This window comes from Schistocerca serialis, chromosome 7, assembly GCF_023864345.2.
Source record: "Schistocerca serialis cubense isolate TAMUIC-IGC-003099 chromosome 7, iqSchSeri2.2, whole genome shotgun sequence".
In the NCBI taxonomy this organism is placed as follows: domain Eukaryota; kingdom Metazoa; phylum Arthropoda; class Insecta; order Orthoptera; family Acrididae; genus Schistocerca; species Schistocerca serialis.
This window is the reverse complement of record NC_064644.1, coordinates 414,559,365-414,584,805: the sequence shown is the minus strand read 5'-3', so window position 1 is coordinate 414,584,805 and position 25,441 is coordinate 414,559,365. Positions and strand designations below refer to the sequence as shown.

General features: G+C 39.0%; 1 protein-coding gene across 1 annotated transcript in view; it reads right to left on the bottom strand.

Annotated features, from left to right (window-relative positions):
• LOC126412438 (asparagine--tRNA ligase, cytoplasmic) overlaps window positions 1-25,236 on the bottom strand; it is a 38,532-nt gene extending 13,296 nt beyond the window's left edge. Inside the window, exons 1-10 of the mRNA XM_050082036.1 lie at window positions 25,071-25,236; window positions 24,852-24,949; window positions 24,618-24,766; window positions 22,296-22,557; window positions 18,329-18,486; window positions 6,599-6,891; window positions 4,459-4,587; window positions 4,173-4,308; window positions 917-1,030; window positions 236-408 (exon numbers count right to left, since the gene is read on the bottom strand). Of these exons, the coding sequence (XP_049937993.1) occupies window positions 236-408; window positions 917-1,030; window positions 4,173-4,308; window positions 4,459-4,587; window positions 6,599-6,891; window positions 18,329-18,486; window positions 22,296-22,557; window positions 24,618-24,766; window positions 24,852-24,891 (1,454 nt within the window). The 5' untranslated portion in view covers window positions 24,892-24,949; window positions 25,071-25,236. The remainder of the gene's footprint in view (window positions 1-235; window positions 409-916; window positions 1,031-4,172; window positions 4,309-4,458; window positions 4,588-6,598; window positions 6,892-18,328; window positions 18,487-22,295; window positions 22,558-24,617; window positions 24,767-24,851; window positions 24,950-25,070) is intronic.
• Window positions 25,237-25,441: the final 205 nt, after the last annotated feature.

Here is a 25,441-nt window from a genome sequence, read left to right as displayed (position 1 = left end):
TGAGAACAATTAAAAAAAGAATAAGAAGAAAAGTACCAAGCCTTTTCTGAGGGATTCTGCTGTGAACAACAAAACAACACTGGTGTGTTTCTGTGTTTGAAATATTATAGCATGCATCAGGACAAGATATGAAAGTTCAAGACAAAATTCCCAAGCAACATGCTACGAAGGTAACAGACAAAAACTATGTCAATAGTTTCCTTTTGAGAGACCATATGATAGCATTAATACTCACCCGCCAATGACTTCACCCACACCTGGCAGCAAAATATCAACAGATTCTGTCAGCCTGTTGTCTTCTGGGCACAACGACATATAAAATGATTTGATGTGAGCTGGGAAGCGTGTCAGCATTATAGGTTTCCCAATTGCATCTGTCATGCGTCGCTCAGGCATTTCAGGGATGTCCTAGTGCCAACAATAAATGACAGCAACATAAAATTCCAGGTAAGAAACTTTAATAAGTTATGCTGATTCACATATAGCATATTTTAAGTAAACTTTATAGTCCATTCTATTCTTGTCACTCCACAAATTATATAAAAGAATAGTGTTTCAATCCAGTTACTGTTCTGTGGAATTGTGCAGTAAACTAATGTAACAACGATATGGTTAGATAATCTGGATAAAAAGGACAATGCAGGAATTCATGAAATCAATTATGGATTTTGCTGCCACTTAAAAAAAATGATAATATAATCCAGCTTTAAGTTTGAATAGAACACAGCACAAAATGTCAACAGTGTAATTTAAGAATCATACACAAAAACTAGATACAGGATAAGCAATGAATAAGAAACATTGTTATAATGATAACGTCATACATTTCGATGTTTGGCTCAATTCACATGACATTCTGAGTAATACCTGAAATTACATATTAAAGGGATTATTAAATTTTTGTTACATTACTTACCTCTCCAAACTCATAAAAACTGCCATCATCTTTTTTAATGTTATTTTTACGTAGATATTCAATGGCTTCACCGTAATCCATGCGCAGGAAAGGTCGCGACGGGGGCTTGAAATCCTGTAACAAATTATAATGATCAGCATTAACAACAAAATTACTTATCAAAAATAACCACAGCTGTTGTGTTAAGATTAGGACATGGTCATCATATACCACCTCAGTTTCTGTCTAGGTACCTTATTTTCTAATTTACATTGCTGACTTTCCTGCTATGTGTCTGAAAAGTTAGCAATGACAGGCACCAGTAACATTCTGTCTACAGATCTCCACTGTTTACACGTTAACTCTCCTTCAGCCAACCTAAGCAGCATCTACTTTGTTCAATTTAGTCTAGTCTTAAAGTGCGAGAGAAATTCACAGTGATATTTAGTAACCAGCTGCTTCAGGGAGTAGAAAGAGCCAAGTTACTGCAAAGTAGATGGGGAACACTATATACTTCAGACATTTAGAAACATATTCACTTCTTTTGTATTAAGAATGCTCTCTCTCTCTCATTGGTTACCGGATGATGCACTTCATTATGTCAAAAAGAATTAACATTTGCGGGAACGCTTCCCTTCTCAAAAAGGAAAGGGTGATTAGAACCATTTGTAGATCATGTCCAAAAACCTCTTGCAAAAAATTATTTGTGTTGGTGGTGCTAATCAAAAGTACATATTCCCTCTGCCTAATTCTTTGTTATGAAGGACCACACTCCCGACCAAAGGAACACAAATTTGCACATGCGGGACACGAGACATAGGGGGCAACATACACTACAAATTAAAAAGATCTGTCATTGGCTCAAAGCGGTGTTATGCAGGTTGTTGCCATAATTTTCAACTAGCTTTCTATAGACTAAAAATCTCAAGAGTCAGGGATTCAGTTTTTAAGCTTAAATTTTTGATAGAAGGCTTATTTTTTCTTTTCTACTGACGCGTTTCTGAATGTGAACATACCAAATGAGTGACTATCTAAAACAGTTTTCACAATTCCTATGTGCTGGTGCTAGAAGTGTGTGTACAGTTATCATCATTGAGTCACTGCGTAGTTTGTGTATGAATTATCATTGTATTCTAGACTGACAGTGCAGTATATGACAATTGGGTCAGTTAAACTATTCTGACCATGTCACCTTGTAAGACTGAAGATAGGGGCGTTTGTGTGTGTGTGTGTGTGTGTGTGTTTCATTGCTGGGATAAGGGAATAGACAGTGAGGTCACCAGTCCCTTGACGAACAGGTAGTTTATCTGAAGTTAGTGATGTCAACCAGAAACTAGCCTGAATTAAAATTTGACTGAATTACAAAAATATGTAGCAGTGATAAAAATTTAGGCATTGGAAGCAACATTCATGCCAGAGCTGGGAAATTACTTAGAAGTAAAAGTATATAGGTCAGACTGGTACACCCAGAACTCATCTGTGGCGAGAGAAAGCCTGCCCATATCTGACTGCCCGTCAACCTAATTAAGGATTGAGACAAGTTATACAATAAAGAATCCTTCCTTGTTGGGAGACACACAGAAGTAGAAGTGAGGAGACTAACTCAACACACAATGAACATCAGTTGGACCTACAATAATAAAATAAGGTGTGAGAAATAATTAGGTCAGTAGGCAGGTGGGGTTATGTAAGTGTCACCAGGGATCTGCCTGCGCTGGGGCCTGTCACTCCCACAGCTGTCCAGTCCTGAACCATGACAGCCAAAGTGTTAAAGATGGGAACAGCACCCACTGTTCGTTGAGAGCTGCTCCTAAAATGGAATATATGGTGTGGCAGGAAAAAGGGCTATCCATACCTAAAAGCAATTAAAACAAAGTAAAAGTGGAGTGACTAAGGCAGTCAGCAAATGATAGCTTCGAGCTTCTAGCCTCCCCCCCCCCCCCCCCCCCCCTCCCCTCTGATACAGCAATGAGGTGGGAAGACATCCCAACCCAACCACCCTGCATCCACTCTGCAAGTAGTTTAAAACATTACATCCAAGAATAAAAACAACTTTCTCAGTGAAAATGAAAAACAACTTCGAATATGAGAATAAAATTAAAGTTTTTACTGACTGGAAAAAGATACAGTACTTACAAGTCACATATAAAAAAAAGATCTAAGCTGGAAAGACCATGTCATGAATAGTTGTAAGTAAGATGGCGAGCTGCTAAGGGCTGCTCGTACTTTAGTGAACAGTCTTGTTGCAACCCTTGTTCACTAAAGAACGAGCAACCCTTAGCGGCTCGCCATCTTACTTACAATTATTCATGACGTCGCCTTTCAAATGGACAAGCATCTATTTCTCAGTTTGCATGGGGAGACAAGAGCTTGAGCACCAATAGTTAATCAAAATAAGTGGTGTAAAATAAAGCAACAAAGTGGGAATAGCCATAGTCAATATCATATGAGCAAACTAGGTTCTCAGCAGGGAATCTGTACTAGAGACAAAGACTGAAAGAAGATACAGACAGCGTGTAAGATTGCAGCACAGGAAAGAAATGGCTTCAGGCCCCATAGCAGCAGCACACACACTCCCAAAAGAATCGTGAGCCCTGTACATCCATGTGTGTATATCACCTCCTTCCTCCCCCCCCCCCCCCCTGCCCTCCACAATAACAAGAAGCCTGTTGAGTATCTAATTACAACTAAATATAAGCCAATCTTGACAAGTTTCAGATTACAACAGACAAAGCTCATCTGCATTTATGGTACATATATACAATACCTTATTTTATACATATTTGTGAATTCAAATACTTTTTCAAAACTTTGTGAGAGGCACTTATAAATGTGCTCTGGTTGTAAACTCCCTCGGATATGCAACCTTCATTATGTACTTTACTTCTCATTCTGTGTGTGTGTGTGTGTGTGTGTGTGTGTGTGTGTGTCCCAATATATTAATAAACACACCTAGTAGAATTCAGAAAAAACCTGACGAATCATAAAAGCTTTTTTTTGTAAAATACCCTACAAACAATCCATGCAGCATCCCAAGTACAAGATATATATAAGCTCTCAGCGATCATATGCTGTTGGTGTGCAGTTTGTGGTTATATGATGTAATAATAAAGTATATGAAATATTAATTTTAAATGAGACAGGCAGAAGCAGCGCAGCAATGAAGCATATTCAAACAGAATGTGAGCTCAGTCATTGTAAGGGAAGACAATGGTCAATAAAGATGAAATGGCCAGTGCACTTCTCTTATTTCTTCTCCCTCTATGTATATACTTACAGGATTGAGATCACTGACAATTTGTCCTACAGGTGAATCCAATACCCTTTGCACAACATCACATACAAGATCCTCCAATCTCTCTAAAAGATCCTCAAATGTTATAAAAGGACATTCTGCCTCAATGTGGGTATATCTGAAACAAAATATGCCTGTTTATCTGCAGGAAGTTGACTTTCAACTACATTCTTCACTACATAGTCTAATGTCAAGATTGTAAAAGAAAAAAAAAATCTAGTTTTCAGGTCAGTGAATACTTCAGATCAAATCTATTTTTAACACTCACTCCGCTAAGTGCCTCCTTGTGCGACTCTGTTCAGCACGATAGCTCTCTGCTATACAGTAAACATCCCCCAGAGAAGGCAAACAAGTCTCCAGGTAGAGCTGAGAACTCTGTGTTAGATATGCCTCTTCACTGTAAGGCAGTATAAAAGAAATTAAAATTAATAATTTCCTACAATTAAGGAAATTCCAGGATGGAAACAATGAACAAAAAAATGAAGAAAAACCATTGGTGTGCAAATGAAGAAGGGTGATGGTGCATCAATTTCAGTACTTTACACATAGCAGTACAACAAACACCTGCTACAATAAATTGTAATCCAATTCTCCATCTTTATTCTCACTCATTTTTCCCTAAATATAGTATCACAATGAGAAATTGTGTTGTTACTCTCTTGATTTTTTAATCTTTTGGCTGTCCTGCCTTAAAACATATCATGCCAGAGTCCTGATTTTGAATGTATCATTACACTCATTTAATTCAACAGCTACCATTCCTCCCAACTGTGAACACATTGTTTCCTAATCAGATAACTTGACATTATATAGATGAAATAAAAAAAATCAGTTTGCTTTCATTCTGTTTTCATAGTAAAATAATTATTTTTAGTGTAGTATTGCTTGGCATTATAAAGTATTTAATGCTATTTTGTTGAAAATTGAGATTTTGAGAACGGTGGCTGTAATACTATAAGTTTCATAATTGAAAGAGCAACCAGCCAAACTATAGTTTAAAATGGTTTGTTTGAATTGGCAGTTGACTCTAAATAACGAGAAGTGTGAGGTCATCCACATGAGAGCTAAAAGGAATCCATTTAACTTCAGTTATACTATAAATCAGTCAAATCAAAAAGCCATAAATTCAGCTGAATACCTAGGAATTAAAATTACGAACAACTTAAATTGGAAGGAACACACACAAAATGTAGGGAAGGCTAACCACAGACTGCATTTTATTGGCAGGACACTTAGAAAATGTAACAGAGCTACTAAGGAGACTGCATACACTACACTTGTCCATCCTCTTTTAGAATACTGCTGCGCGGTGTGGGATCCTTACCAGATAGTATTGATGGAGTGCATCGAAAAAGTTCAAAGAAGGGCAGCAAGTTTTGTATTATTGTGAAATAGGGAGTGTGTGTCACTGAAACGCTACAGGATTTGGGGTGGACATCATTAAAACAAAGGCATTTTTCATTGCAACGAAATATTCTCACGAAATTCCAATCATCAACTTTCTCCTCTGAATGCGAAAATATTTTCTTGACACCAACCTAGGTAGAGAGAAATGATCACCATGATAAAATAGGGAAATCAGAGCTCGTACGGAAAGATATAGGTGTTTGTTCTTTCTGCACACTATACAAGATTGGAATAATAGAAAATTGGGAAGATGGATCGATGAACCCTCTGCCAGGCAATTTAAATGTGATTTGCAGAGTATACATGTAGATGTAGAATCAAACCACGACTGGTTTCAGATTTCTTACAAATCCACCTTCAGATGGTTGTTACAGGTTTTGTTATTTTCTTGCTGGGGCCTCATTTTTTATTTGTTATTGGTTTGCTGCACTAGGAGAGAGAGTTTTTTTGTTCATTGTTTGGTAAAATTTACTAGAGAGATACTTCTTATGACCTCTGTCAAACCATTTATAAAAAGTTTTACAGTTATTAAAAAGTGAAATGTGGTGAAGATTCTGGATGACAAAATCCCACTGTGTTTTTGTTACACAGAATCATACAGCACCCAAAGTTTTCGCCACATTTCATACTTTAAAACCTTTGCTTTGATAGAGGTCACAAAAAATTAAATCTCTAGTAAATTTTACCAAATAGTGAACAAAAACTTTTGTCTACCCCAGTGCAAGCAAATGAATACAAAATGATGCCCCAGCAAGAAAACAATGAAACCTGTAACAACCATCTGAAGCTGGATTTGTTAGAAATCCAAAACCAGTCATGGTTTGATTCAAATAAACCTTTTTAAACCATGCTTGTGGCTGGCTGCTGTTTCAATTAAAATGATATAGCATTTAGTTTTGTAAACTACATCAGATACCAGGGGTCAAATTTCCCCTACAAAATAAAATAACTTTCTAGAGTCACTACCTACAACCTGAGACCTACAACCTGAATATACTTACCCAAAATAGTCAAGCTTAAACAAAGTTGAACCACCCTCAACTTGTGTTTGTACAAGAGTGGGTGGAGTGACTTCACAGTAGCCCCTGTCTGCATAATGGTCACGGAATGCCTTCAGCACTGCGGATCGTGCACGCAGCACTGCTGATGTGTTCTCACCACGAATCATAATGTGCCTGTTGTCTAATTGAACATCTGGTAAGGCTTCTTCATTGAGGACAGCATCTGCTCCTCCTGCAGGGGCTGTGCCAATTAGCTCCCAATAGTCGACATGAAGTTCAACACCTCCAGGTGCCTGCAATGTAGGTAACAATTACTAACAATATCACTAAAAATCACACAATTTTCCAAAGTACCCTGCTCATTAACAAGAACTCTTATCAGCATAGGAGTAAAGAAATCTCTCTCTCTCTCTCTCTCTCTCTCTCTCTCTCTCTCTCTCTCTCTCACACACACACACACACACACACACACACACACACACACACACACACACACACACACCACAATTTTGACTGGCTGATTGATTATTGAGGCTAAATGGACCAAACCACAAGGCCTCATCTTCCTTAAATAATCAAAACCTCAATGATTCCACATGGAGAAATGGTGGACAGCCAATTTTGTGTGTTTCAGTTTCATCTGAGGCACAGAACCAGGTAAAAAGATGAGCAAATAACAGCAATAATAATAAAAACAATGATAAGTTGTAAAATATAGCATTGCTACAGAGGTGACCTGTCTCAAAACAGCCAGAGACTCTCTAGGGCTTGTCTTGTGATGGGAAATCATCTGACCAGCAGCCCTCCAGTTACTGTAAAAGAAGGCAGAGTGTGGAAGTCACAGAATTGGATCCTTTCAGTTTCCAGGCATGTACTTTACTGAAGACAACAAGGTCCAACTAGGTAATGTGATAAGGTATTATGCCATGAGTTGTTATACATGTTCTTTTAGTCAATGTAGACTCAGATGAGAGGTTGGTGATGGTGCCCAGTAGCTAGTGTCCAGCATGTCATGCTTGAATAATTGTACTAAATACATAAGTCATGACTTATAGGAACAATGAGACCATAGGTATCAAAGCATCTGGGATTCCAGTGACTGCTATCAGAAAATGGGTCACACTCGGCACACTTCTCTGTGGGATTTCATTCTTCTGTGTATGGAGGGTACTGTAGGATGCACCAAATGAAACATGAAGTAACTGGAGAGGGAGAAAATTCTGATTAAAACCCAGGAAGGTGTCTCATACAGTGTGGTAATGCCATAATTATAATTTTATGTGGCTGAGGGGTTCAAATGGCTCTGAGCACTATGGGACTCAACTGCTGAGGTCATTAGTCCCCTAGAACTTAGAACTAGTTAAACCTAACTAACCTAAGGACATCACAAACATCCATGCCCGAGGCAGGATTCGAACCTGCGACCGTAGCGGTCTCGCGGTTCCAGACCGCAGTGCCTTTAACCGCACGGCCACTTTGGCCGGCGTGGCTGAGGGGCCTGATGCAAGTCTTTGAATAGGACACTACTTCTGCTACCTGTGTGTCCCTAACATACCCCAGCTATCCAACCAAGGAAAAGGAATGTATAGTTTAATGTGGGATCCAAACCACATGTCATTTCTGGTGGATCCTAATACCATTGAGAGGTGAAGGTCAGTTTAAAACAGACTGAAAAAATATGTGCTCCAACCAGGATTTCATTCTGTGACCTTTCAATTTCCAGGCATATGACTTACCACTAGGCTACAAGGTCCAACTGAGTGAGGCTATAAGGTGTCATGCCATGAATTATCATAGGCATTCTTTTAGTCAATGAAGACATAGATAAGTTGTTGGCAATGGACAAAAGCCACCCTTATATTAAGTAGTCAATTGTGGACCAGTGTTCCAAAAATCAGCACAGGGAGCCAGACTAAAGATCCCCTAAGACCTAAAGATATCAACAGAGCCACTGGTTCACCATTGATTTAAGCAACTCACACTAGAGACTGACTGGTCTATGCTGTCCATTCCATTTGGTTTTTTGATCTGGTTTGTGGACTGGGTCCATTGCAGCCAGAGTCAATCGATTAATACGAACCTTTTGTTTGTTTATCTTGATTCTCCTTACATAGTTTCATCTATAGTTGGGGGTATTAGTGTGAAAATGACTGGGAAGATGAACATACCATTCTGAGGTCCAAAGTCCACACCTCGTCCAACCACTTGGCTGACACTGGGGCACAGATCAGTATTAGTATGGGCTGTAAGATATACTGCTGGAGGGGGGGGGGGGGGGGGAAGAGGTGGATAGGGCCCTTTTCCATCATGGGATGAGGAAATGAGTTCCCTGATGTGAGTACAGCAAGAACAAAGAGGGAGGGTATCTTATCCCCCTCACAAACAAACCACAGCCTAACAGTGAGGGAAATATGGGTGTTTTCACTCCTGCTAGAAGAGGACAATCATTCATCATGTTTGAAATATTTGTTGTTGTTCGAACTGGATGGATACATTCCTGTTTTTTTGTTTACATTAAAATATAAGGATGATCAAAAGTTCAGAACTTCTATACCTTTCTTTCCTTCTTTAAAATTGAACACTTTGATCATCACAGGGAATATTGCTCTCCACTGGCGATACATAATGGCAGTTATGTTTTACGGAATGTTCTCATGCAACAACTGTCCACACAGAAGGAGTAATTTGTGTAGTGTGAAAACATGTATCCAAAACGGAAACATCTGGGGTTTTACATTGAAGCCGTATACTACGAGGCGTGTTTTTTAAGTAAGTACACAACGAAAGGTTATTTCACAAAAGTAAATTTATTTTCAGAAAGTACATACTTCACTGTATTTTTCGACATAGTTGACAAGTTTGAACAAACACGTATCATACCTCTCAACCAATTCTAAAAGACCCTCTTCATAAAAACTTTCTGCCTGCTCCGATAACCGAGAGTTCACTGCCGTTTTCATGTCATTGTCGTCATTATTGTAACGATCGCCACTGAGGTGGTGTTTGAGGTGGAGGAACAGATGGTAATCGCTCAGCGCAAGATCAGCACTGTAGGGTGGGTGGTCTAAAACTTCCCAGCCAAAACTGTCCAATAAATCACGGGTCTCACTTGCAGTGTGAGGTCTTGTACTGTCATGGAGAAGGACAATTCCCCTTGTCAGCATGCCACGTCTTTTGTTTTGAATCACTGTGCGAGGCTTTCTTAGGGTTTGGCAGTATGCTTCTGCATTGATAGTGGTTCCTTGTTGCATGAAGTTGACCAACAAAACACCAAGCCTATCACAAAACACCGACGCCATGATTTTGTGCTGGGACAGAGTCTGTTTGGCCTTCACCTTTACAGGCAAGTGTGTGTGTGTGTCTTCATTCCATGCTCAGTTGCTTCAATTTGGGCATGATATGTGAAACTCATCTTTTGTCTCTAGTTACAATCTGACTCAAGAAGCCATTACCTTCTTTGCGATAACAAGTCAAGAACTTCATCGCACACTCAAATCTTATGGACATTGTCACGACCATCTTTGAATTCTCGCACCAACTTACACACTTTGCTTTCACTCATAACAGTGTCACTATACACTTCGCAAATCTGTTGATGAATTTCTGCAGCAGACAGGTTCCTTGCTGACGAAAACTGTATCACTGAGCAAACCTCAAACCTCAAACCTCATACGCGGCGGGCGAGTTGATAGTCTTAAACATTTTGAAAGCACAGAACAGAACCGTACAGGTTAGGTACAGAACAAACTGAGCATAGTTGTTCCCGAGGCATGGCGGTACACGACGCATGGATTCATTGTGGTATGTGCGTGAACTAATAGTATCTACAACAAAACAGACCTTACTTAAAAAACATGCCTCGTATAACTCTTACCTCTTCAGGTAACATGACCCCCTTTGAAAGCCAAAATAAAATCACCAGTATCAAATCTGTTATGTATTGGCACCCAATGGAAATGGGGTCAAATTGGTCATCTAGTTGCACAAGGTTTGTACTCAGCTTTTCATCAGTCTGAAATGTGAGATTGCAATGGAAATTTAGATCCTGTATAATACTGAGGTTCTTTTGAGGAGAGAAGATTCCCGGAGTGGGGAGAGCAGATAAAGGGAAGAGACTGTAAGTGTGTTGGTGGAATAAAGGGAGTATGTTGCATTGGAGTGGGAGCAGGAAAGGGGATAGGTAGGTGGGGGACTGGGTCTAGTTAAGGTTGAAGCCCAGGGGGTTACAGGAATGAAGGATATGTTGTAGACAGAGTTTCTACCTGAGCAATTCAAAAAAGCTGATGTTGGTAGGGAGGACCCAGATGGTGCAGGCTGTCTTGAAGCAAAGCACAGTCTCATATTACTGTTACTTTTGAACATATTTCTCTACAAATTATACTGCTGAAGTCTAGATCAGTGCCAGTGGCAGTCACGACAGTACTTACTTCGTTCTCAGCATTTAGAAATGCATCAGTTCATGTACCCAATGGAATGAGTCTTTGATGCAACCAACAAGAGGCAAGAAGAGAGTCAATTTATTTCTATAAGTGAAATTGAAACCATTGTCTTGTTTACTGTTTTTCTGTGTATTACTGAGTTTCGAGAGAAACATTGTGTGATTATGGCAGCAAGTGCTATAAAGTGGACTGATTTAGTTCCGTATGGTACTGTCATTCATTGGTGCAAGTCTCATGAATTAATTGCAGAGACACGAAAATGTATCAGATGTGGTGGTGAACTGACTACGATCAATGTTTTATAATTAAATCACGGAAGAAGGTAGGTGGCTCTATGTTTATTATTAATAGAGACGCACATTTGATATACACAAACATTGATCCCCATACCTTCTTCCATGATTTAAAAAAAAACATTGATCCACCTACCTCCTTCCATGATTTAATTAAAAACACTGACCCACTTTCCCAGTGTGCTTGCACAGATTGATTGCTTAGCAACACAGAGTAGAGAAACATTTCACTGCTTTTTCGAATATATCATGGGTTGCAATGCTGTCCTTGGTTAGCAGATACTAGCATAATTTAAATAGCTATGAATGAAACAAGGAGCAATTAAATTTATAATCCTCATTTACAGCATTGTTTCACACTGTCTTCCAACACATTACTTTGAAACACATTGTCTGCCTGCTGCTCTCTCATTGGCTGTGTAAAACAAACAGCTGACACATCTTTTGTTCCTGTCATACCTCATGGCAAGAGCCAACAACATGTAAGTACACCACTGGCCCTATTTTAGACATTTAACAATTTAAGTACATATCTCATTGTTTAGCCAGGCCATGAAAGCCTGCAGTAAACATTTCCTGTGGCAGATGTTGAAGCCAACAAGTGAGCTCTTAAAGTGTCCCAAACAGATGAAAATTAGTAGGTGTTCAGTCAGGGATGTTCCAAGCATTCCTAATAATTTGTTTCCAGTAACATTGGTATTTGTCTTGCTGTGTAGACAGGCATTACCATTCAAAAGAATCACATCTGCTGTCAGAGGGCTGGAGGGGGGGGGGGGGGGGGCAGTTGCTGGAAGGATATGGCCTACATTAGATGTCTAACAAGGGGAGGCCGCCAATTGTGGAATTCAGATTCGATTCATACTGCGCATAATAACAGCTCATGGCCAGAGGTGTAATGTGGCAAAGCACCAAGATGCACTTCTCAGCCGTTGTCGAGAAAATAGAAAGTTAAAATAAACCGCTGCGGAGAAATACTCTCTACGATTAATGATTTCCTACAACGTCGTGGCGCAGCGGTAAGCGCTCAGGTTCGTAATCCGAAGGTCGCCGGATCGAATCTAGCGCCATCCAACTTTTTTTTATTATTTGTTTTTTGTAGTACACACACACACACACACACACACACACACACACACACAGAAAGGCTGTCCTGGTAACCCGACACGACATTAACAAGGTGACGCATTCGTATACGTCACAATATTCAATCACGATGTCTGGACAAGTCTTGCCACTTGTTTTCATTGCCTCCAAGAGTCCACAGGTATGTTTGGACCCAGAGTACAGAAGACAGTTGACGAGTACGCCAAGAAATATACCAACGTTGTTATTACATCCTCCAAATCCGGTAAACTAACAACGGGTTTGTTCATGGACTTCTTGCGTAATGCTTTGCAACCATACGTACAAAAGAAAGAATTTCTCCTTCTGATCGACTCTTGGGGTGGGCAAACGAACCCGGCTTTATACGATGAGATGTTCCAGGACGATAAGAAGTTACCAACGTGCACTATAAAAGTCATTCCTCCAAAGTGCACTCCTCTCGTCCAACCGTGTGACGTGTATTTTTACCGGCAGGTAAAAAATTTGATCAAGCGCCTTCAAAATTGTGCTTTTTTAGTCGAGCGAAACAGTGACATCAACTCCAGAGACGATTGTATAAAAATCCAATCCATCGTCCACCACCAATTGTCTTCTCCGATTTTTGCCGATATGATACGATACGAGTGGTATGCATCAAACTTGACGAACGATGGAACAATTTTTCAGAATGTCAATGAGGTGTGTTTCCCAACAGATAATTTAAAAAACAATTGTTCTTATAAAAATGCATCGTTTATCAGATGTGCTCAATGTCGTCCTGTTTTCTGCTTTCCATGTTTCTATGATAACTATCACTCTGGTTCGTGCGATACTCCAGCTACTTCTGGTCACTAATTGTTAATTATGTGCGAGTGTATACCGAACTTTTCAATAAATTGTATCCACTTGAATATTATTTGTGATATTGTGTTTTATTTCAAGTATTATTTTTCCACGACAAACGACTTTCAACAACTTATTATATGCACAATTGTTGCAACTGATTGCCGGGAATTGTGTGTGTGTGTGTGTGTGTGTGTGTGTGTGTGTGTGTGTGTGTGTGTGTACACATTTGAATTACAAAAAAATAAAAAAATTTGCATGCCCCGAGATTTGATCCGGCGACCTTTGGATTACAAACCCGAGAGCTTACCGCTGCGCCACGATGCTGCAAGAAATTATTAATCGTAGAGAGTATTTCACCGCAACGGTTTCTTTTATCTTTTAACTGTCTATTTTCTCGACAACGGCTGAGAAGTGCATCTTGGTGCTTTCCCACATTGCACCTCTGGCCATGAGCTGTTATTATGCGCAGTATGAATTGAATCTGAATTTCACAATTGGCGGCCTCCCCTTGTAAGAGCAGTACAGCAGGTTACAGCATTAATAGTAACACCATCAAACTGGAGCTTCAGCATTATGACATCCTAGATTTTTTTTTCTTCTTCTATGGTTGAATGATACTTCCATTCCATATATAATTACCTTGATTCAGTGGAAAAACTTTATGAAAATTCAGCCACTTATGTACCCAGTTTTGTGAGAGCAATTTACCTAGGGTAAATGCAAGTTTGACTGTTACTGAGTGATCTTCACAGACAATTTCTTCCACATGTTACAATGTGGCTTTATTTAAAATCTCCAGAGGGCCACCAGGACACACAGTGATTCTTTCATGTCCTTTGTCAAATTTCTGAATCAAACTGAACACAGCTTTCCATGAAATACAGTTCTCACCATTTAACTATGGAAGAACTATGCAGATAATTCCTTGGTTTACAAAAACTGCATAACTGCAGAATCCTAGTATTGGCTATATTCTGTGCTGGCACTTTTAGAAAAACATGTGAGTGGAATTTAAAATGGTATGCAGTATTTTGGCATTCATTACATCTTCACAGACTCAGTTCTGTACTGAGACGAATCATATGAAGCATGTTGATTTCAACAGGGGAGTTATGTAAGAATTTTACGAAAGAGGATCAGGTAGTGATAGTGGGTGGAGCAGGGAACAGTCTCGATAGGGACGGGGCATATGATGTCAAGTGGTGACTTGGTTAAGATAGCTACTCAAACTGGTGGCACTAATGTGCATTTCATGCAACTGTTTCAGCGTCATGATCGGCCTCACCTTAATGCGGCTGTTAGGTGCGTTAATGTGGGGCTGTGGAGGGCACTGATGGCGGAGGGCATGGATCACATCTCAGTGGTGCCAGTTGGGTCTATCAGTAGATGGGGTTTCACTAGGCATGGCCTGCACCTCAATAGGTATGGGAAGGGGAGGCTGGCTAAGCTTATAGGTGACAGTGTAGTGGGTGGTGGTGGTGGTGGTGGTGGTGGTATCACTCACGGAAAAATTCCGGTAGTAGTTGGTGTTAGAGCTGCACCTTTTTTAGACTGAAGTCAGCTGATAGGTATACCTGCTTAAAGGAAGTGCCTCTAACTAAGGGCTCACCTCCAGAGGATGTAATGCTTCCAAGTAGAGAAGGAATTAGCATATTTCATCAAAATACAAGAGGTATTAGAGATAAAGTTAGTGAACTGCTAATAGATGTTAACTCTGAAATTATTGGTATATCAGAGCACCACTTAAATAATTTGATAATTCAGAGGCTTCCTTTACCAGGCTACAGATTAGCTGGCTGTTTCTTGAGGAGTTCCTTGCAGGGTTGGGGAGTGGCTCTGTACGTAAAAAACAGTATTTCATTTGAGTCCACAGACGTATCACGACACTGCACTGAACAGATATTTGAAAGTTGTGCAGCATTAGTTGAATTTAGTGAAACTAAACTTCTAATTGCTGTTGTCTATAGGTCCCCTAACTCCAACTTCAGAGCATTTTTGCTTAAGCTAGAGAGGGTTCTTGATTCACTTTGTAGGAAGTACCAGAAAGTAGTTATATGTGGTGACTTCAATATTAATTTTGTACATGATTGTGTAAGAAAAAGGACTTGGTAGATCTCCTAAATTCATATGATCTGATGCAAACTGTGTTTTTTCCAACTAGGGTGCAGGGGAACTGTAGCACAGTCATAGACAATATTTTTATTCATTCTTCATTACTAGATGGGCATTCTGTTAGTAAAAGGGTGAATGGCCTTTCAGACCACGATGCACAAATTTTAACACTAAAAGGTTTTTGTACTCAAACCAATGTCGTATTTAATTACAAACTACGTAGGAAAGTTAGTCCAACAGCAATAGAGAGTTTTTCAAAACTTGTTAAGGAACAAGAGTGGCAGGATGTTTATAGTGCCAAAAATATAGATGATAAATACAATGCTTTCCGTAACACATTTCTCATGCTCTTTGAGAGTTGCTTTCCATTAGAACATTCTAAACGGGGTACTAGCAGTAATGGACAGCCCGGTTGGCTGACTAGTGGGATAAGGATATCATGTAGAACAAAGCGGGAATTATATCAAAATGTTAGAAGTAGTCACAATCAAGCTACAGCAGCCCATTACAAACAGTATTGTAAGGTGCTTAAAAATGTTATTAGCAAGGCAAAAAGTATGTGGTATGCAAATAGAATAGCTAATTCATAGGATAAAATTAAAGCCATATGGTCAGTTGTGAAGGAAGTGTCTGGTCAGCAGCACAAGGTTGATGATATAAAGTCAGTTCGCAGTAATAATATTTCTGTTACTGATAAATCAGATATATGTACAGTATTCAACAACCATTTTCTGAGCATTGCTGGTGAATTAAATAAAAATTTAGTTTCTACAGGAAATCATATAAATTTCTTAGCAAATGCCTTTCCGTGATTGATGCCTGAAATACTCCTCTGTGATACAGACAAGAGGGAGATTGAGTCAATAATTAAATCACTGAAGACTAAGGACTCTCATGGTTATGATGGAGTGTCTAGTAGAATATTAAAGTACTGTGTTGCACATGTTAGCCCTGTATTTAGCCATATTTGTAATTTTTCCTTTAGGAATGGTCAGTTTCCTGAGCAATTAAAGTACTCAGTAGTAAAGCCACTTTATAAAAAGGGAGAAAGGGATAGTGTAGATAATTTTAGACCTATTTCTACGCCATCAGTGTTCGCAAAAGTTATCGAAAAGGCTGTGTATGTAAGGTTAATTGATCATTTTATATCACACGATTTGCTATCAAATGTACAGTTCGGCTTTAGAAGTCGTTTGACAACTGAAAATGCTATATTCTCTTTTCTCTGTGAGGTACTGGATGGGCTAAACAAAAAGTTTCGAACACTTGGCGTATTTTTTGATTTAACAAAGGCATTTGACTGTGTTGATCTCACAATATTGCTCCAGAAATTGGACCATTACGGAATAAGGGGAGTAGCTCACAATTGGTTCACCTCTTACTTTAGCAACAGGCAGCAAACAAAAGGTCATTATTCACAATGTTGATAACGGCTGTGATGTGGGATCTGAGTGGGGTACTATCAAGTGGGGGGTGCCCCAGGGGTCAGTGTTGGGGCCGCTCCTGTTCCTTATTTATATAAATGATATGAACTCTAGTATTATGGGTAACTAAAATTTTTCTGTTTGCTGATGACACTAGCTTGGTAGTAAAGGATGTTGTGTGCAACATTGACTCTGCTTCAAGTAGTGCAGTACATGACCTCAGTTCATGGCTTGTAGAAAATAAACTAATGTTAAATCACAGTAAGACTCAGTTTTTACAGTTTCTAACACACAATTCAACAAAACCTGACGTTTTAATTTCACAGAATGGGCATATGATTAGTGAAACTGAACAGTTCAAATTCCTAGGTGTTCAGATAGATAGTAAGCTGTCGTGGAAAGCCCATGTTCAGGATCTTATTCAAAGACTTAATACTGCCATTTTCACTATTCGAACGGTATCGAAAGTGAGTGATACTTCGACACATAAATTAGTCTACTTTGCTTATTTTCATTCACTTATGTCGTATGGTATTATGTTTTGGGGTAACTCTTCCCATTCTAGAAGGATATTTTTGGCTCAGAAACGGGTGGTTCGGGCAATGAGTGGTGTGAGTTCACGAACCTCTTGTTGACTTCTGTTCACGAGTCTGGGTATTTTGACATTGGCCTCTCAATATGTATATTCCTTATTGGCGTTTCTTGTTACCAATATTAGTTTATTTCCAACAATAAGCAGCTTTCACTTGGTTAATACTCGGCAGAAATCAAACCTCCATTTGGATCGGACTTCCTTAACTCTTGTGCAAAAAGGTGTGCAGTATACTGCTGCATCCATTTTCAATAAGCTGCCACTCGAATTCAAAAATCTTAGCAGTAATCCACGCACTTTCAAATTGAAACTGAAGAGTTTCCTCATGGGTCACTCCTTCTATTCTGTCGAGGAGTTCCTTGAAAAATCAAGCTGATTCTCATTGTATAGCTGATAGCGTTTGCTTAAACTTATGGACTGATTTTCTTGCACGTTCATGAATATTTATTTTTGTCTGTTATTACTTTTATGTTGTAAGTTCACGTACTGACACGTTCCATGACCTTGGAGATTTGCTCCTCAATTTGGTCCTACGGAACTTGACGTGTAAATAAATAAAAATAAACCATATCACTATTATATTTTTGAGAAAAAGCAAATGGTTGGTTATCATCACAAAAGCAATTTTAACACATTTTTGCAGTTGTCAGCGCAATAACTTATCTGCAGAAATTTTAAATGACTGAATAATTTTTAAATTCACTATATATGTGTTGTCTTTGCTGTGAAGGTACAAAGTAAAGTTGCAGGTCTAACATTGCCCCACATAGCAGTCTACATACAAAATATTCCTTATACGTAGCTGGATTAGGCGGAAACAGAGCACGACTAAATATTATTTGTAGCAAGTAAGTCTGTAGTATCAAACGACTGGTAAATCAAGAAATGATGAGTTTTTATTATTAAGTTTGTTAACATACAACACTGGATGTGTAACTCACCGTTTTACCCTCAGGAACCTTCTTGACTGTTCCAAATAACTGGACCGATGACTCTGTAGTCAAGACAATAGCCTCATATGTCTGACACAACAGGTCATTCAGAACACACTGTAGAAAGCCAGACCCGTCACGCAGAGTGATGAACATCAAGGCCTTCCCTGGGCAAAGTAAAATGGTGTGGTACATAAGGAAAGGTTGTCATTTAGAGAAAATATTGTTGTATCACTTCATACCACTACCTGACAAACACGCCAAATTGATAACAGGCTTAAATTTATTTGAGAACAGTTCACTGTGTTCTACGAATAGTTTACAAGATAAAGATAAGTCGTATACTAATACAAAATCCAACTCAATGCCAGCATTGCTGAAGTTGAGAGAGGGGAAAGAAAGAAGGGGGGAATGATAACAGACATTATATCCATACTCTAAAGCTGCGGTTTCAATACTGTTACTTCAACTATAAATGAAAGTGCACAGTCCAAATTGAAGGGGTAATCAGTACAGCAATCACCAATGTAAATTATGATCTATGTGACATACTACACTTGACTGCTCCATGCCTGAAATGTCTGAAACATTATGAGAAATTAAAGTGTGAAACAACATTACAAGATTACTGTAATGGGACAAGTGAGTAACAGAATTACAGAACTCCCTTATTTCAGCTCTCATGAATTAGAGCATTTATTATAACGGCAAAACGAAAAAAAAAAAAAAAAAAAAGAAAAAAAAAAAAATGAACCTTGTCTTGTAGCTTACATTTATAGAAAACAATTCACTTTGGCACAAAAACAATAACAAGTATGACCCAGTGGAAGTTATGAAAAGGAAGTCTAGATGTTAATGTTCGTCAAAAATCAATAAACATTCAGCAGCAGTTTACAGTACTACCAAAAAATGCTGAATCAAAATAATTAAAGTGATTCAATTAGTTTAAAAATTAGGCAGAACTCCAGGGAGACAAGCTCTGAACATAAGTTAACTAACTGTAACTTCACAGAATTAACATCATTAAAAGGAAGAGCGTCAGGACTGTACATACAAAACCATGTCATAAATACAACTTCCCAAGAGACAAGCTGTGCCTTGTGCCACCTACGCACAGTTTTTCAGTAAAGGAACCAAACTTTGCCTTAGACCAACTAAATTTGGTTCTTTCGTAAAGGACTCAAATTTTAGTTCCAGTCCTAAATGCAGTTTAATCTGCCAAGAGTTATAGATTCATTCTGTTCCACAACACCTCTCAGGTTACACTGAGCACCTTCCTCTTGCTTAAAGTGGGCATTATACTTTGTCTCTCATGTAAAAGGCATATGTTTGTAACAGAAGCTAGACCCTTCCTGAAAGATTATTTTCTTGATCTGCCCCCCCCCCCCCCCCCCCCCCTCTCTCTCTCTCTCTCTCTCTCTCTCTCTCTCTCTAATAATCTGGGCTCTAGTCTGATAGTGTTACCTCTCCCATCTTACACTAAAACCTTAACTGAGATGACAATGATCTGCAGCTGTTACCAACATTGATTCCATTTTTAATCTACTTTCCTTTATAAATAAATAACACCACCAGATAAATTCTGAAATGTGTGATTTCTGTAACAGAGAAACATCCACTGAGAAAATTGGTGCATTTGGCGCAATCATCAACATTGAAAAATATCAGGGGCTCATTATGAAACATTCACCACTAACATGAACTGCACTGCCTTCACAATCTGGATGCTTGTGTGTTGTTATAGAGATGAACTACATCCGAGCTTGTACACAACAAGACTTTCATATGGATGAACCAGAAACTTAGTAAGCCATCACACTTTAAAACTGGTTTATTTAAACAGCCACTGGGCTGCACACAGTCTGCCCTGCCCTACTAAGTACCAATTTTCACATTATCAGCAAAGAAACAACATTACAAATGCTCCTGGAGGCATAACTGAAGTCACTTCTGACCAGAAATTGTTACAGGATAGGTGTATGAACAACTGTTGCAGACATGCAACTGACTAAAATGCCACAGTAAGTCCTGTACAGTGAAGCTTCAAAATAAGATAAATATATGGGCAAACTTCAATGAAAGCTCATAAACCCTCTATTAAGTAAAAAAGAAGCTGGAATGGAAAAGGTAACTGGCAGCAGGAATGCTGAATAAAAAACTGCTTCAATTTAAGTACTGATTTCCAAAAAATGAAGGTAAGTAATACCCCAAATTTTAACACTGTCTGCTGAATTTAAATAACTGCCACCACATGTGCATACTTCTTTCTTTTGTCAGTTCTGCCTCCAAGGGCTGTTACATAATAAAGTTGAGTTAAAAGGAATCTAAAAAATCTTATCTTTGTTTTTTTCCCATTAACTTCAGTTTACTGGTAGAATATTGGGGAAATGCAAGTATACATAGGAGATTGCTTACAAATAATGCATGCAACACATCCGAGAATATTGATCAAGTGTGAGAGACCGGTAACATACAGGATATTAAATGCATACAGAGAAGACCAGCACAAATAGGTTTATCTGACAAGCAGAAGTTTGTCACACAGATGTTGAAAGAATTGAACTGGCAGACTCTTGAAGACAGAAACTATCCTGAGAAAGCCCACTTACAAAGTTTCATGAAGCTGTTTTAAATGATAACTCCAGGAATATATTACAACCCCCCTACATATCATTCACATAGGGACTGGGAGGACAAGATTATATTAATAGCAGTATGCACAGACGCACTGCATATGTAAATGGAATGTGGAAATACAGAAGCATCTGATTCAACCCATCTGCTTTGACCCATGACATCACAAATATGGCGGAAACGACCATACACTACGACTTCAATATGGCGCCTATGACATTATGTAAACATGGCCACAAACACGAAATACATTGAAAACAATCGTGGGAAATTGGGGGTTTTTGGGTGAGGGCAATGTAAATATAAACAAATTTAGACACACACCACCATACCAAACCACACAAAACGACGAAAAAAAAAAACCAACACAAAACTCCCCAAATTCCACTAAAAACAATATCCTCTGGAATCTGACACTTCCCTTGACCTATGTAGGTCAACAGAAACTACCGATACCAAACCATAAAACCCAAAACTACAACCACGTCCACAATCATCACTACCTCAAAAAACACGACAAACCAACAAAATTGGAATCGAACACTTCCCTTGACCTGTTATCCTTACGACATCTCCACATACAGCCATCCCTGGTCAGAGACGCCGGAACTTTAGTAAGCCTCATTTCTTCACGGCATACTGAACACTTCACAACTTCATCCAAAAACCCGAATAGTTTAAGAAATTTTATTGGAGACAACACACTGTCCTCCCTCATCAAACGACAACCGAAAACTGTTGACCTGGTCAGTCATATCCATACCTACCAAAGACATAAAAAAAAGCAATTTACCAAAATTCACACACGACGAACAGGAAAAAACTACAATGACGTCGAAATGACAAAACTAAAATCATTAACTCACTGAAAAATGTTCTGCTGAAAGCACAGTCCCAATACCACACACGTGCAATGCTATGATGCATAACCAGCGACCACAACAATACGCCACCTATAAACAAGCCACACATGCAAACTAAACCAGAAACATCACCTAACACACCACCAGAGAGAACCACCGATCACATCAAAACGACACCTACAAACACGCCACTCTCACAAACTAAATTCCACGCCGTCGTGACGTCACACACCACATCACCCTTACGTCACGGGTCAAAGCCGACGGGTGGGATTGGATGCTTCGGTCGACTTAATAACTGGCACAATGGGATGTATCCTCTCCCATGCACTTCACAGTGGTTCACACACTATAGGTGCAGATATAAATAAATGGCACATTCTGGTATCAGACATTCACAGTATGCGTAAAACTCATTGTAGAGCAATTGGAACTATAGTTATCACGTTCTGAAAGGAAATGCCCCCTTAAAACATTACCTTGCCTGCGCAATCGATGCACCCAGCCATAAATTTTTACTCTTGTGTCACAACTTGAAGGTGCAGATTTTATTTTTATCTCTTTCGCCTTTGGTAGACTCTCATCTTGTTTAATGACAATTTTCTTGGCTTCTTCTAAATTTTTTGCTCTTTTTTCGGCATCTTCTTCTTCTTTCTTAGCAGCGTCTGCTTTCTTGTAATTTTCCCTTGTCCATATTTTCTGTATCTTTTTCAGTTGTGATTTGGCTGCTGGTTCATACCTCTGAAATTTATGATCCTAGATGTAGATTATTACTATTTTAATGGGAAAATGAGAACAAGTTTACATGACTACTTCTGGTTTACTCTAACAGTGTGTCATTACTGAACTATTAACCCAGTCCACAGCAATAGTATCTCATCATTCTTAATTTCTACTACAGTTCAATCTGACAATGCTGTGACATATATGAAGACAGTAACTGTTCTCGAAAGAACAGATACTGTTGATGACTGTGCAGCTTTTCCCTGGACTAAATGATGACTAACTGAAACCCTCAGCTGCCGGCAGGTGTTGTTGATATACCTCGATGAGGGCAGTTGAAAATGTGTGCCCCGACCGGGACTCGAACCTGGGATCTCCTGCTTACATGGCAGACGCTCAATCCATCTGAGCCACCGAGGACACACATGAATAGCGCAACTGCAGGGACTTATCCCTTGCACGCTTCCCACGAGACTCACATTCCCAACTGTCCACAAGTCTACATATTTAATGTACCTTATAGACATTTGCCCATCCTCTCATTACTCGCGCACATTTTGGCGATTCCCGTAAGAGTTTGGGCAACCTGTGCGCATTTGCACAGACGAAGGTCAATGGCTGGGTATCCTTTAACTATATATATGAAGACAGTAACTGTTCTCTCACGGGAAGCGTGCAAGGGATAAGCCCCTGCAGTCGCGCTATTCATCTGTGTCCTCGGTGGCTCAGATGGATAGAGCGTCTGCCATGTAAGCAGGAGATCCCGGGTTCGAGTCCCAGTCGGGGCACACATTTTGAACTGTCCACATCGAGGTATATCAACAACACCTGCCGGCAGATGAAGGTTTCAGTTAGTCATCATTTAATGCTGTGACAGTTCAGTGAAACATGTTTATCTGTACAACACAGTAAACTTTTTGGTATATAAAATACATATATTTTGCTGTGACAGGTCTGCTTTGCAAACTATTACACTCCAGCTTCAAAGGAATTTCAGCAGTTAGATGTTATTCAAAAAATTAGAATTATCCCTGTGACAGATTGAAGCAGACAGGTAAAAAAATGTCTGAAATTGTGTGGACATGCATAAGTAGCTAAAGCATTTCTTAATTTTTTATATAAATCCACTGTTTTATAAATGATTTCACACATCATATTGTGAGAATGAACTCTATGCCGAGGAAACCATATTGATAACAATATGTGAAAATTTACCAGGTGTTCAAAATTACAACAGAGGAAGGGTTGAGATTACTAAATACTACTATCTGGCCAAACAGGTGTCCATTAACAAAACAAAAACAGATAAACTTTATTTTAATCTCAGACAAACTAGGCCTAAGACAGAGGATAAGAATGACAGACAGACAGAAGAGTGTCACAGGATGGACTTAACTTGCAAACTTTCAAGAGTAATTGTTTTATTACATAAATTAAAATAAATGTCAGTAAGTATCTGACACTATAGGTGACTACTCTTATTATATGTTGTTCTACTCACATTGGCAGAATAGAATACTGGTGAGGGAGGAGGGGGTGGGAATGCATCAGCTTAGTTACGTTCTCTAAAGGCAGAAGAAAGTTATTAAATGTATTCTAGGTTTGTCTCCCAGAGAAACTTGCAGAAACCAGTTCAGATCATTTAAACTGTCAAAAACATAGCTCACTTGAGTCCCTTACACAGGCGAAAAAAAGTTGTAGAAACTTTGCTAATTAAGAACTTGAATTTTATTTATGTTGTCGAAACAATGAAGAGTTACAGTCAAGAAATGTGCTATGAATATGTGTACTTATAGGGTAAACTGTACATAATAATCATACCATTACATTTATGCGTTTATATAGGCTATACATTGGTATATTAGCTGTATGTACCTCACATTTCTTCGTCTATTTCTCAGCTGTAAATGTGTGTGCACGTACGATGTTATGTAACTAACAATGTATGTAATTTGCTTTAAGCACATACACCCTTTGCTCCAAATGAACTTATTTTCACATAAAGCTGTTGCCATGTCCAATATTGTATAAAACCATACTGAACGGTTGATAATACACATTATAACGATTTCACTAACCTGATCATCTGTTTTGGAATCCACATAGATTACTGGAAACGGTTCACGTCCTGCGTGTCGCATTGCTTGTAGAATAGTTTTAAAAGGTTTACTTTCTGTTCCATCTCCGGACTCGTCGTTTCCACTCTTTTCAGAGGTGAAAATTTCACCTAGGACACGTCACAATAATAAATGTAACATTCCGATAAAATTTGGAAGCATAATATATATATATTTCAGTTAGACAATACAAACCTATAGCCAATTTTCCGACGTCAGCTGTCACCTCCGGCATTTTCAGTAACAAGATGTATCAGCGACGGTCAAAGCGTGGTAACGTGGCCCGGCGTCGTCTGCAATGGTTTCAACACAGTTAACAGTAACGTCAAACTGCACAAGGAAGAAGCATGATGCAACTCCACAGTAGCAATGAAGAAGGAAACATGATGCAACTCCAAGGTAAACGTGACGTACCTACAAGTTTCGTCACTGTACCTGAAAACGGGCGAAATACGTCCTAAATGACTGTCAACACAAACACTACGGTAAAAACATTCACACACCGCTCGACACTTAACCTACAATTCTTCCACTCCTCATCAATCTGCTCTGCGCTTCTGCGCCATCTCAAAGAAATTGCTCGTAACCTTTGACATTGGTGGATAATATTTTTTATTTCTCTAGCATGAAATTTAAATTACCGTCAGATTATTTAACATGAAAGCCATTCCAGCAGGCAAATGTCTAAAAATGTGCAATAACTGTGCCATTCGTTTTAACACAGGGATGCATGCATTTATTTTTAGAGTTAAAAGCTCGGATTTTAATTAATGCAATTCTCTTTC